This window comes from Rattus norvegicus, chromosome 2 (assembly GCF_021556685.1).
Source record: "Rattus norvegicus strain SHRSP/BbbUtx chromosome 2, alternate assembly SHRSP_T2T, whole genome shotgun sequence".
NCBI classification, from domain to species: Eukaryota; Metazoa; Chordata; class Mammalia; order Rodentia; family Muridae; genus Rattus; species Rattus norvegicus.
Genome location: NC_141535.1, coordinates 184,173,963 through 184,187,500, shown reverse-complemented (window position 1 = coordinate 184,187,500; position 13,538 = coordinate 184,173,963). Strand labels below are relative to the sequence as shown.

The following is a 13,538-nucleotide window of genomic DNA, read 5'->3' as shown; positions in this document are numbered from 1 at the left end:
GACTAGATTAGTATGCATGCCTCCTTATTTAAAAGATTTATTTATTATATGTGAGTACACTGCAGCTATCTTCAGACGCAGCTGAAGAGGGCATCAGATCTCATTACAGATGTTTGTGAGCCACCATGTGGTTGCTGGGATTTGAACTCAACCTCTGGAAGAGCAGTGGGTGTTCTTAACCACTGAGCCATCTCTCCAGCCCAACGTGCCTTTTTCTTTAGACACTCTCTAATAGCCACAGTCAGGGAGAACCTTCAGTTTGAGGCCAGCCTGAACTATACAGTGAGCCCAGCCTCAAAACCAAAACAGTAAAACTGTTTCCTCTTCCTTTGATTTATTTATTGATTTTTAAAAACAGGGTCTCAGATAGCCAAGGGTGGCTTCGAACTCAAGCTCATTATGTAGCCTAGGATAGCTTTAAACTTGTGATTCTCTTGCCAGCACCATCCCAGGGGTTGGAACTACGCAAATACACCAGTGTATCTTGGTTTTGACCTCTTAAAAGTTAGAGAATACCTTAGGGTCAACCTTTTATAACTGACACTTGGGAATTTTCTTCAGTTATCTCTACACTCTTTAAAATGCTAATGTTCATTGACTTTAAAGATAAGTATATACCCCGAGTCACTCGGAGAGGGAATGTGGCATTGGGCAACAGTGGACGGGCATTGGTGTGGAACACTGCTCCCACCCACAGGAGGAAAGGGTTCCAGTAGTGCACCATGGCCTACCTGAGAATGCTGCAGAAAAATGACAAGGAACCCAGTGCGTTGGGAGCTAAGGCAAGAGGATCACAAGTCCAAGGTCAGCCTGGATGACATTAGTGAAACCTTATTTCTAAAAACCAAAAAGAAAGAAAAATATTAAGGCAAAATAATACTATTTTCCAAGTTTGATGGCAATCTCATGGTCCCACAGTTTGGGAGTCAGAGACAGGAGAATTTGGAATTCAAGGCCAGTCTGATAACAGAGTAAAACCCTATCTCAAAAAGCTAAAAATCAGTAAAGAAATAAAATCCCCATTTCCCAGGGTGTCTTAGAACAGGTTTCTGCAGGGTATTCCATCTAAACAGAAAAATCTGAGACTGCAGAAAGGCCCCGTGGTAAGGCACTGGATTTGAGACACTGGATATAGCACATACCTTCAGTTCCAGCACATGGGGGCCAGAGGCAGGGGGATTTCTGTGAGTCTGAGGCCAGCTTGATCTACATAGAGATCCAGCCAGGCTACATAGTGAGACCCTGTCTCAATCTCTTAGTGGGGTAACAGGAAAAGAACTGAGGAGTCATGAGGCAGCAAGAGTTACCCGCGAAAGTTCTGTTTGATTCCAGCCAGTCAGTACGGTTAACGTGACGCTGGTGGCCACCTCTGCCTTCTGAGTACTGGATTAAAGGTGTGCGTCACACACTCAGCCCATTATTATTATTAATTAAAAGCCATTTTATGGGGGCTGGAGAGATGGCTCAGCAGTTAGGCCCACTTGCCGCCCTTACACAGGACCTTGGCTCAATTCCCAGTACTCACAGGATGGCTAATGGCCTGTAACTCCAGCTCTAGGGGTTCTGACAACTTCTTTGGGCTTCCTCAGGCATGACACATGCATGTAGTACATCTACATACATGTTAAGAAAACACTCATACTCGTCAAGTAAAAATAAATCTTAGAAAGACATAGAAGACAGCCTCTATTGTTTCCGTTTCTGCAAATCAGACAAGTTAAGCTCAGGTGGGAAGTACATTCCTCAGGTTGCTGACCAGGGCTCCCATGCCCTGGTTGTTCCCACCACACAGTGCTGCATGCACAGGTGCACGCGGAACTTCTTAGCCACGTGTGAAGACCTGGGTTCAGGCCCAAGTCCTTTTGACTTCCCAGGCCCCTTTGCTTTTCCTTGGATCTTGCTAGTTTTCATATTTTTGCCATTTCTCCAAGGAGCTTCAGATGCACACAGTAGGTAGGAAAGGAGTTAGTGAGCACCGAGACCTGGCCTCTGTGAAGGGCAGGTGATACTGCATGCAAGCTGGGTGTGCTGGGCTACACTTTTAATCCCAGCACTCAGAAGGCAGAGAAAGCAGATCTCTGTGAGTTCAAGGTGCCATCTAGTCTATATAGTGAGTCCCAGACCAGCCAAGGCTACATACAGGGAACCTGTCTTGAAAAACAAAAGGTATTTCAGAGTCTTCTCCAGCGTCAGATGTGGGGTTTCTGTTTGCACTTTTTATTCTAAAGGGAAATAAAGAACGAGCAGCTCCAATGCTGGGAGCTTACAGTCTAAGCTGGGGATGGCTCTGGCAGAGAAATTAAAAAACACTGAGGACCCAGTGTTAGACCTACCCTGCATCATCCACAAACAAGGGGTTAGCACACTGGGTGGTGAATGAGAGGGTGGGATTCTGGGTGGCCCTGTGCCTTGTTTGTCCAGGAAGTTTCCAGGAAGAGATGGGGCATCTGGGACCAGCTCTGCAGTATCCCTTCGGCCCCTAAAGCCCTCCTCTTCCTCCTTTCACCTCCCAAGGCCAAGTAGCCCAACCCAAGTGGCTTTACTGTCCTGAAGCTCATCTGGGTGAGCTCGTCCTGGCCCCTCTGTAAAGAGGAAGGGGAAGGAAGGCCGGGTGAAGGAAGCTTGCCTGTCCAGGCCTGTCCCTGGGGTGTGCTTTCATGTGCAAGCTGGATGAAGTTGCAAACTGTTCCCGTTGGGAAGAGCATCCTCAGATTGGGTTTTCTGGATTCCGTGATTTGTGGTCGTTTAGCCCCCACCCTTCAGAAATGCAGTGCACTTAATACCTTCAGTCTGGACCGGAGAAATTAGAAGTATGGGGAGCAAACCCCGAAACCTGAGACTCAGCTTGAACTGCACCATCCTCGAAGGCTAAGGCAAACGAATCTTCCTCCAGCTCTGTCTGTCACCCTCGTCTGGAAGACTCTTGAGAACGGCTCCTCAACGCTGCCTTTTCTGTTCATTTTCAAACAACCTGTTGAAATATAGAGACAAGTGACAAGTCTTAAGCTGGACAGACTTCCCATGCATGGTTACACTCCAGATGAAGGAACAGACATCTCAAGGGACCCCACTGCTAAGGATTTCGGAAAAAGTCTCACAACAGAGGCCAGGCTGGCCTCAGCCTCTGGGTAGTGGGAGGACAGGTGTGAACCAGGTCTAACAGCACAAATCCATTGCCCTTTGTCCGTGGCATTCTCTAGTCCCTGCCACTTTGTGCCCACTTCTTTTTCCTCAGTACTACCTGCACCCTGTGCCTGGGACTCCAGCACACGCTGCTGTCACCACCTTCTTTTTCACTGTGCCGGGTACCCTGGTGTCTTTTGCTAAACACATGCTCTACCAACCATTCCATCCCGAGTTCTTCATGTCTCTTCCACCACACATGTCTGTATGCTGACCAGACGACCTTTCTAGCTATTCCCCGAGCCCAGGGAGCCTAGGGAGCCCAAGCAGACACCCCTGAGTGCTCTCCCGGACCCTGGGGATAAAACAGAAGACAACCCAGCTGCTAACCCCAAGGCAGCCACACCCAGGACACAGGACTGTTGACATCTCTGGGCTTTGTTTGGTCTTGCTGTTTCCCTGGCCCTGGAATGTTCTGGTCTCTCAATCTTTATTTTTGATAGTTAAATCCCATTTGTATCACAAAACTCTGTGAAGGGCTTTGGGGTCTCACTTTCAGCAACCAGTCCCCCTCCCAAGGTACTGTTGAGTAACCTTTTAGCACTTACTTGAAGTTCCTTGGCCTTTTGGGAAACTTACCTGTCTACTTTTGCCTGTAAGTTAATTGAGACTGGGCTATATTTATTGTGTGCATGTGTGTACTTGATATGTGTGCACTCATGTGGATGTGTGTATATGTCTGTGTGTACTCATATCTGTGTGTGCACATGTGTATATGTGTGAATGTATGTATGTATGTATGTATGTATGTATGTGTATGTGTGTGTTGTATGTGTGTTTGTGTTTGTGTGTGTTTGTGCTTGTGTGTGTCCATGCACAAGCATGTGGAGGCCAGACTACTCTATGCCTTATTCACAGAGTCTGATCGAGGCTAAACACTGGCGAGCCCCAGTGATCCTTGTACTTCCAGTCCTCTCAATGCTGGGGTCGCAGGCACCAGGTCGTGGCCTGGATTTGGACGTCGATGTTGGATTTCAGGTTCTCCTGCTTGGGCAGCTGCATTCTTTGCTACCGAGTCATCCTCCTAGCCCCTATCTTTCTTCTCCTTCTTTTTAAAATCATTCCTCACATATCGTAGTTACTTACATACATATAATTTATACTCAACAGTTGTCTAATTGCACTGAAGGAGGAATGAAACAAACTTATTAAGCCTTGGGTGAGGGCTTTCTCAGGAAGGGAGACTTCAGCCAAGGGAGTGCCTGAAACTGAAGGTGGCCGGCCAGGTCGGACGGTCTGTGGCCAGGAAATCACCAGAGGGAGCTCTGGCCTTGGAGACACAGACCTGGGCCTCTGCTTTCTTTACTCTGTGTGAACTTGGGCACATGATCAACCTTTTTGAGGTCTCTGCGATGTAAACTTTCTTGTCTTTTTCTCCAAATGAGGCCAGAGCTGCACTGGGGCAGGACTTCTCTTGGTGAAGATTCAGAGTTTTCTTATAAGCAAAATAGGATACAATTATCACTTGCGGGGACGTCATAAAGTGAGATGGTATTAGTGTGCATGTTTTATGAACTGTGAAATTTTCTGGGCTGTCAGACATTTCCAGTACCCTGGTTGCATGGAAACTTTGGCATTACCATCACGTCTGTCAGCTGCTCAACAGAGCTAAGAACCCCTCTCAAGTCCTTAATGTTGTTTTTTAGCTCATTCATTGTCTCCCTGGCCTGGGGAAATCCATGGATAAACTTCCAGACCATCACAGGGCTGCATTCTGACAATTTTTTGAAAACTTTTGGGCATGGAGGCTCGGGAGACACTGTTCATTGGCTGAGTGTGTGGGAGTGTCAGGTGACAGAACCCCACCTGCCTGCTGCGCAGAGCCTCTTGGAATGAAAATGGCTTAGGTTGATTTCTGTTTGAATCTTGGTTTGTGTTCTTTTGAGACAGGGCCTCACTGTGTAGACCAGGCTGGCCTACACACTGCACAGAGATCCACCTGCCCGAGTCTCCTGAGTGCCCAGATTAAAGGCATGGTTACCATGCCCAGCCACTCCATTGTTTTGTTCCTTACCCTAGATCCTCATGACTTTTGTCTAAGACCCCCTGATCTATTGACTTCTAGAAGGGAGGCTGTCATTAATCTGCTTTCCAAAGAGCAAGATGGGGCAGTGGCCGCAGCCTGCACCTCCCATCATCTCCTCCTTTCTTTTCTTTTTTTAAAAATATTTTACAGAGAGATGTTTCTGAGAAGACCAGAGAACATTCTTGAATTTGCTGCATGTGAGTACAGTGAAATGGGGGTGTCCCTCATGTCTGTGCAAGAAGCAGAATTGGGGTCTAGAGTTGGACAAGCCTGGGACTTTCTGTGGAGTCTAGGTTCCATTTTCACCTGATGTCCCTTGCAGGAGCTGTTTTTTTGAAGAGCTTTTCATTTTCCTGTCTTTTTTTCAAAATGAGGCCAGAACAGCACTGAGGCAGGACTTCTCTTGGTGAGGATTAAGAATTTTGAGATTCCCAAAGGAGAGTCAGGCAGCCCTAGTCTATGGAGATCTCAAAGTGGTTCCTGACCCAGGCTGCCCACTAAAACCACCTGGGGAGCTTTTAAAAAATGCTGATGCCCAGGCCTCACCTCTAGAGGTTTCTATTTAATTAGTCTGGTGCAGGGCAAGGCAGCCAAGGTTTTGAAGGCTCCCCGGGTGACTTTAATGGACTTGGCTGCAGAGATGGCTTCGGGTCAAACAATACAGAGTGAGGAGCTGCAGCTGGCGTCTTGGGTGCAGTTAACCCTGGGAGCCCACAGTGCTCTGAGGAGGCCTTCACCACCACAGCAGATGCACTGTGACTCACATTCTTCCTGGTGTAAAAACCGTCTTCTGTCGTCATGCTGTGAGCCTGGCTCTCCTGGGTGAGGGTGTTCTCAGAAAAGGTCTGCACCAACCTAAGTGGAGGAGGCCAGGTCCTAAGATGGCCCGAGGCAGAAAAGTCAGAATCTCAGCTCTTGGTGGCTCCCAAAGCATCGAGTGGGCCAAGAGCAGAATGCCTGGGCCACCTGCACAAGCCTTGCTTAGGATAGTTTCCTGGTATTTATGGGGGCGGCGGCCAGGGGCAGTATGGACACTAGATTGTATTGTTTTCTTTTTTCTTTTTTTTTCTTTTTTCTTTTTTTTTCCAGAGCTGGGGACGGAACCCAGGGCCTTGCACTTGCTAGGCAAGCGCTCTACCATTGAGCTAAATCCCCAACCCCCGAGATTGTATTGTTAAGAGGGGCCCACCAGGGAGCCCTGCTAGCACAAAGCATGACTCTTTAGCAGAGTAAACTGTCGCCCAGGTTTTCCCCTTCAGTGTGAATGATTTTGTTCTGATTTTCATCCCAGACTATTTCACAGATCCAAGACTTCCCAACAAAATTCACATGCAGCTAATTAAAGAGAAGAAGGGAGCCTAATTAGCAAGCCACAATGCTCAGCTGCTGGGAGAAGGCAGAAGGAGTCCAGCCTTGGGTGGGTGTTAGCCTCACTCCTGTGAAAGAACGAAAGAGGAGGAACAGCAGAGCAGTGTGCCGACAGCAGGCCATTTTCCTGACAGTCTAGGGGGACGGAGGCCGGGAGTTGGTCTCTGTGTTGGTGACAGGGGTCTTTGGTCTAGTGAGGTGGTTTGGGGGGGATGGATATGGAAGTTGTTCTGGGTATTAGGGAGGGGGAGAGGTCAGGAAGTCCTTTTCCTGAGTCCTAGGGGTGAGGAGACCTCAGAGTCTTGAGTAGAGTCTCTCCTACAGTTTTTCCAACAGCCTTGTACATCAAGATAAGCCCTTAAGGCCACAATGTGTTTTTTTTTTTTTTTTTTTTTTTTTTTTGGTTCTTTTTTTCGGAGCTGGGGACCGAACCCAGGGCCTTGCGCTTCCTAGGTAAGCGCTCTACCACTGAGCTAAATCCCCAGCCCCCACAATGTGTTTTATAGCCCCTTCCCCCACAGACAGGATGATTCCTGAAACCATTTTGAAGGCTGGAGAGGGTTTTTCTTTTTAAAATTTCTCTGTGTTTTTCTTAATGTGAGGTGGGAAGGCCACCCTCCTCATCTCATGAATCCACTTCTGTTTTGCAGGGTCGTCTGGAGGCCCAAGAGCAGTGTTGCCCTTCTTATGGGTTTCCGAGCTATGTGGACCTTCTCCTGTCGTAGGGGCCTTTAGGATCCTCATTAAATCCAGACCTGCCGGCCTTCTGTCTTATTTTCATTTGAAGGGAGGAGAGCTCTGGGCTTGACAGCCTGCAGTGCCTGACTCGGCCCCTTTTCTCCTGGAGGTGGTCAGGGGCATGGGTGCCAGACACTTTTCCCACCCCAGCCACGTCCAGAGGTGGGGGATACTGAGCAAGCCGTAGTTAGCTGTGCTGGGATAAAAGCAAGTGGGTCCAGACTTCAGCATCCTATCTCCTGTGTATCCTCAAATGGAAAGCAGAAATCGGGCTGGAAGTACATCAAGAGAGATGGACAGACATGGAACACTCAAGAGGCCCGTGACCGTAGTGAAATATACACCTGGCAGATGGCTGGGGGAGGTAGAGGACTTTGTTCTTGGGGACTTTAGGAGCAAGGCAGTCATCTATTTGATGTCTGGCTAAGAGGTTGAAGGATGTCCAGATGGGCATGAAGCCCTTTGCATGTTTAGGTGTGTGTGTGTGTGTGTGTGTGTGTGTGTGTGTGTGCACACGCGTGCCGGGCATCTTTCAGGTTTGTTGCCTTGGTCTTTGGCCTCTGCAGTCAGCTGACTCCACTGTATAAAGGCCCCTCCTGTGTTCCCGTGTCAACATCGCCATGGCAACAGGAGCAGTGGCTGAGTGTTATTTGGATCCCTTGCTCCTCGCTGCCCTCACCTGCAGTGGTAAAAAGGGCAGGGGACAGGAAGACTCAGAACCGTGTAAGTTCTGAACTGGAACCCTCAGAGGTTGGGTTGGTTTCAAGAAAGAGTCTCACTCTGTAGCCCAGGCTGACCTCAAATTCGCCGTAATCCTCCTGCCTCAGCCACGGCTTTGAAGGTGCTGGGGATTATGGGCATTTGCTGCTGCACCTGGCTCTGGAGGAGTTATTTCTGTGCTTTCAGAATGATACTTCAGCACCTCGGGCACGGACAGAGCTGTCCTTGCTTAGGAAATACAGGAACAGGGGCCGGGAGACAGTGAAGCTGGAGGCTGAGTTCAAAACTCACATTTAAAAAACCCTAAGTGTGGCGGTGTGGACTTCCACCACACTTGTAATCCCGGAACTGGGGGAGTGGAGGCAGGCGGATTTCTTGGGCTTCCTGGTAAGCCAGCCTAACCTAGTAGGTGAGTTCCAGGTCACTGAAAGACCCTGTCTCAAAAATCAAAATGAAATGAAATAAATAAAAGTGCTTGGTGCCAGAAGACCAGCACCCGAGACTGCCCCCCTGGCCTCCACATGTGTGCGTGTGGCGCCCTCTCTCTCTCTCTCTCTCTCTCTCTCTCTCTCTCTCTCTCTCTCTCTCTCTCTCACACACACACACACACACACACACACACACACACACACACACACACCACAGGGCTAGAGAGATGGCTCAGTGGCTAAGAGCACACATTGCTTTCCCTAAAGACTTGAGTTTGAATGGGGCAGTTCACAACCCTAGTCAGAACCCAGCTCTGACCTCTCTGACCTCTGTGGGCACTCATGTGCACATACTCCCCTCCCCCCACCACACACATAATTATAATAAAAACAAATCTTTAAAACAAAGCTTGGATCAGAAAACATACACACAGTGAAGCCTTTTTATGTGCAATGTTGTATTAGACCTCCTGGGCCGTCCCCAGTGAGAAGAATGTGAGAAGGTGGGATTGGGGAGCAGGGGAATTTGAGGTGCTTGGATGCCTGCTTTAAGGCTGGTGGGGTATCTAACAGCTCATTCTTGGGCGGGAGGGTCCCTGATAGCAATGGAGAGATGCTTATCCCCTCTGTTGTTCTTTTTTTTATTTAATACATTTTAAAAAGTTACTTATATTTTATGAGTATGAGTGTTTTGCCTGCATCTATGTCTGTGCATTATATGTATCCTTGGTGCTCAAATAAACCAGAAGGGGGCGTCAGATCCCTTGGAACTGGGATTACAGACGTTGTGAGCCATCATATGCATGCTGGGAATTGAACTCAGGGCCTCTGGAAGAGCAGCCAGTGCTTCTACCCACCCTGTTTTATGTGACTTTTAAAGTGGCCATATGAAGAAATGGTTTCACTGTGGCATTTGTATACATGCATGTGTTAGTCAGGGTTCTCTAAGGAACAGAACTGATAGAGTGAATTCATCTATATACATAAAAGGGAGAGGCTTACAGGCTGTGTGGCCCTCTCCTGACAGAAAGGCTAAGAATTCAGTGGTTGTTCAGTCCACAAGACTGGGTGTCCCAGCGGCCCCTCTCGAGTGCTAGAGTCCTGGAGGGCTCCTTGGGAATCATAAAGAAGCAGGTTCTAACAGCAGCAAAGGAATGTCTCAGGGACAAGATAAATGATCTCAGCAGCGAGTGGGGGCAGCAGGCAAGAGCAAAGCGTCCTTCTCCCAGGCCCTCTGACGTGGGCCACCAGAAGGTGTAGCCCAGTTTTAGGGTGGGTCATCCCACCTCTGATCAAGAAAACCCCGCACAGGTGTGCCCAGAGGCTCGGGTTTTAGTTGATTTCAGATGTAGTCAGGTTGACTACCAAGATTAGCCACTCGCATGGAGTGTATATTTTCTTATTCCTGTTATCCTCCAGTCCCCTCTCCTCGGTTGCCTCTTAAAATGTATACACCTGAAAGACATTTCCAAATTTCCGAGGAAAGCATGGTTTCAACACTTGGCAGTAGGGCTTCTCTTCTGTTTGAGGTTGTGTTCAAGGTCCTTGGAAGGAGAGTCTCCTGCTATAAGGTTGTTTATGGTCTGGGGAGATGACATTCTTCCCTCCCACAACTTTACCTGAACATGCCTTTTGTTTGTTTTGTTTTTGAGACAGGGTTTCTCTACCCTCGTCCTCTACTTCTGCCTCATGAATGCTGGCCTTAAATGCTACCACCACCACCACCACCACCGCCACCACCACCACCACCACCACCACTGACTGAGCAAAATAGCTTGCAAACTCCAGAAAGGTGAGAAGCAAGCCTGTCCCTCGGCAGTGATAGGAAAAGAACGGAGTGAACGGCATGAAGTTGAATAGGCCCCATCACAGTTCAGTACATCAGCAACTGTAAAGGCATGACCTCTGCGTGACAGAGGTAGATAGATGTACATTACAGGAGAAAGGGCTCCAAGTTTGGTGGGGCAATGGGGGCTCTGACATGGAATTGGCAAGAAAGGCTTTCCAGGCAGACTTGGGAGCAGGGAAACAAAGTACCAGTTCTTCCATTCTGCTGTTTAACACCTGCTTTCCTCCTGCCACCTTTTATTGTTTGTGTGAGTCAGGGTTTGTCGGGGTAGTCCTGGCCATTGTGGAACTCGCCCTGTAGACCAGGCTGGCCTCGAACTCAAAAATCAGCTTTCCTCTGCCACCTGAGTACTGGAATTAAACGTGTGGACTACCACAACTGACCTGTAACTTTTTTTTTTTTGAGATAGGGTCTCTCTCATGTAACCTAGGCTGGTCTCAAACTTGCTATGCTGGCAAAGTTGACCTCAAAGTCCTGCTCTTCCCATCTCAGCCCCCTGAGTATTAGGATTACAAGTGTATACCACCACAAATTATAAACCTTCCTGCTAGCAACTGCAGATTTGTTGAGGGCAGTAGTTAGCCTCAGTATTTGATCATAGGGCATTTAGGCCAACCATACAAACGACATTCCATAATTTTCAAGCCTCCCTTGGGATCAGCCCATGTACTGGTAGACTATATGTAACAGGATAGTGGGAGGTTTTTGAGTGGGGCTGGCACAGCAGATGTGGCTGGTGTTACACTTGCTTTTCTTTCTGACTTGGACCCAAATGTCCAATGCTTGGAGTCAAGCAGGCATCCTAAGAACATATGAAATAACAAGGACCAGGATAAAAGCTAGACTTCTGAAGTAGCAGAGAGGAAGAGGTCAGAGGATCCCAGGCCTTGGTGGCATCTTGGTAGGGAAGGGAGCAGAGGGAAGAGGTAGCAGACAGAAGACAAACCACAAAAAGCCCTGGTTAGTAGGCAAAGGCTAGATTTTTACATTTGAGACGGAGAGCTAGCAAACATTTGAAATGATACACAGCCTTTGCAGACTGTCATCTATGAGATAGAAAGTAAAGGGGACGAAGACTAGAAAGGACCTGTGGGGAGACACAGGCCACCACTGTGTCTCACTGTCCTCTCGTGGCCACAGTGTACAGTATACTCGGCCCGTAGCATACCCACTGAGAAGGCTTAGTTGTGTTGCTAAAATGTCTGTTTACAATGGCTTCCATGAAAGGGGGTTGTTTTACTCAGTAATTCTGGCAGCAGCAGGATTCAGTGTTTTGGGGACGATGACAACAGGTCCAGTTTGGCCTTCCCTGGTGTTTCACTACACCAGCCTCAGCTGCTCACCTGTGGTTACAAGAAGGCTCTGTGCTATTAGTGTGTGCCTACATTTCTGTCCACAGGGCCATGTGACCCACCAGGAATGTAGCAGAGACCAGGTCAGGGGGCGAAGGCAGTGGGGAGCAGCTGTGGGGTTTGCATCTCCCAAAGCCCTCCACGTTCTCTGACTCACTGTCCTGGTAAGAGCTGGAGGGTCTGGGAGAGGAGCTCGGGCAGCCATCTTTTTCTCTTTGGTGCTGTGGATCAAACCCATGGCCTTGAGCACACTAGGCAGTTATTTTGCCACTGAGCCATATCCCCAATCCAAGGGGAATCTTAAGAACCCTTATCGAACATGCTCTCTTTAAAAAATGGTTTTAAGTTATGTATAGGTGTGTGTGTGTGTGTGTGTGTGTGTGTGTGTGTGTGTGTGTGTGCAGGCAGCTACTTGAAGAGGCCAGAGGTGTTACATCCCCTGGACTCACAAGCAGCTCTGAGTCACCTGACATGGGTACTGAGAACTGAACTTGGGTCCTCCAGAAGAGCAACAAATGCGTTTAGTCACTGAGCCATCTTTCTAGCCCCACCTAAGGACTCATTAGTGTCTCACAAACTTAAGCCCAGATGGCTCCTCTGGGAACTTCCCCCCTCTACCTTATAGACCTCTACTTTCCCCTTACTCTGTAGCTGCCATCCTCATCTTTTTCTGATCCTCAAACAGGCCCATGCACCTGCTTGGGGAGCTCGGGGCTCTGCCCCCTTTTCTCCCACGTCTGGTGATCCAGGATGCCCTGGTGGTGAGGGGAGAGCAGCTTCAGCCCACAAGGCTCGCTTTTCTCACACGGCTGTCTGGAGGGGGCAGGTTCAGGATCAGCATCGTTGGCATTTCCTGGGACTTCAGAGGCAGAAGGGAAGGACCGTGACGGGACTGTCAGTACTGATCTTTCTCCCCCGGGAAGCTACATGAGCCCAACTGGGTTTCTGCCCTGGCTAGATCTCACAGACATCTCTGTGGTCAGAACTCTGCAGATGTGCGAGAAGATTAGAATTTGAGTCTCTAGGCAGCAACAGTGCTGTAGATTGCTGCTGACCAGTCTTGGAGGGGTTTTTCTTTGAGACCCAACTAAAGTAGTCTCCCTCAGATAATTTAAATAATTAAAGATCCTTATCCCCTGGGAATAAAAGCATGAGAATTGGGAGCTCAAGATCCTCTCCAAACACATGCTGAGTTTGAGGCCGACTTGGACTGTATGAGATCAGTCTTGATCCAAACAGGGATGCTGGAGAGAGATGGCTCAGTGCTCAAGAGGTCTTGATCTTCAGAGGATTCAAGTTCTGTTTCCAGCACCCACAAAGTGGTTCATAAGCCCCTGTAACTCGAGTTCCGTGGAATCTGCTGCCCCCTCCTGGCCTCTTTAGGCACTGTATACATGGTGTCTTCAGGTTTCAGTTGCTGTAGACTCTAGAACCCCAGAAACTTATAAAGGAGAACATTTAACTGGGGCTGGCTTACAGCTCAGAGGTTCAGCCCATTATCATCATGGTGGGAAGCATGGTGATACAAATGCAGACGTGCTCCTGGAGAGGTAGTTGAGAGTTCTACATCTAGATCCGAAGGCAGCAGGAAGAGGGAGCAACACCTCAGTGACACGCTTCCTTCAATAAAGTCACACCTACTCCAACAAGGCCACACCTCCTAATAATGTCACTCTCTATGGGCCTAGGGGAGTGTACCACACATGGGTCAACATACATACATACATATACATACATATACATACATACATATACATACATACAGGCAAACACTTATATAAATGTTCAAAACCAAAGGTGTCTCAGTACTTTTCACCATACTGTCTTCTGCATTTCCTTCATGGTACTTCTCACAGCTGTTCCTCTCCCACTGT

At 48.4% G+C, this 13,538-nt stretch overlaps 1 protein-coding gene across 2 annotated transcripts in view; it reads left to right on the top strand.

Moving 5' to 3' along the window:
• Riiad1 (regulatory subunit of type II PKA R-subunit domain containing 1) overlaps positions 1-7,340 on the top strand; it is a 16,311-nt gene extending 8,971 nt beyond the window's left edge. For both annotated transcript variants that reach the window (XM_087613364.1, NM_001144957.1), the window contains 3 exon segments: positions 5,360-5,406; positions 6,501-6,626; positions 7,228-7,340. In XM_087613364.1, coding sequence (XP_087469490.1) covers positions 5,360-5,406; positions 6,501-6,571 — 118 coding nt within the window. In that variant the 3' untranslated portion in view covers positions 6,572-6,626; positions 7,228-7,340.
• The last annotated feature ends 6,198 nt before the right edge of the window (positions 7,341-13,538 follow it).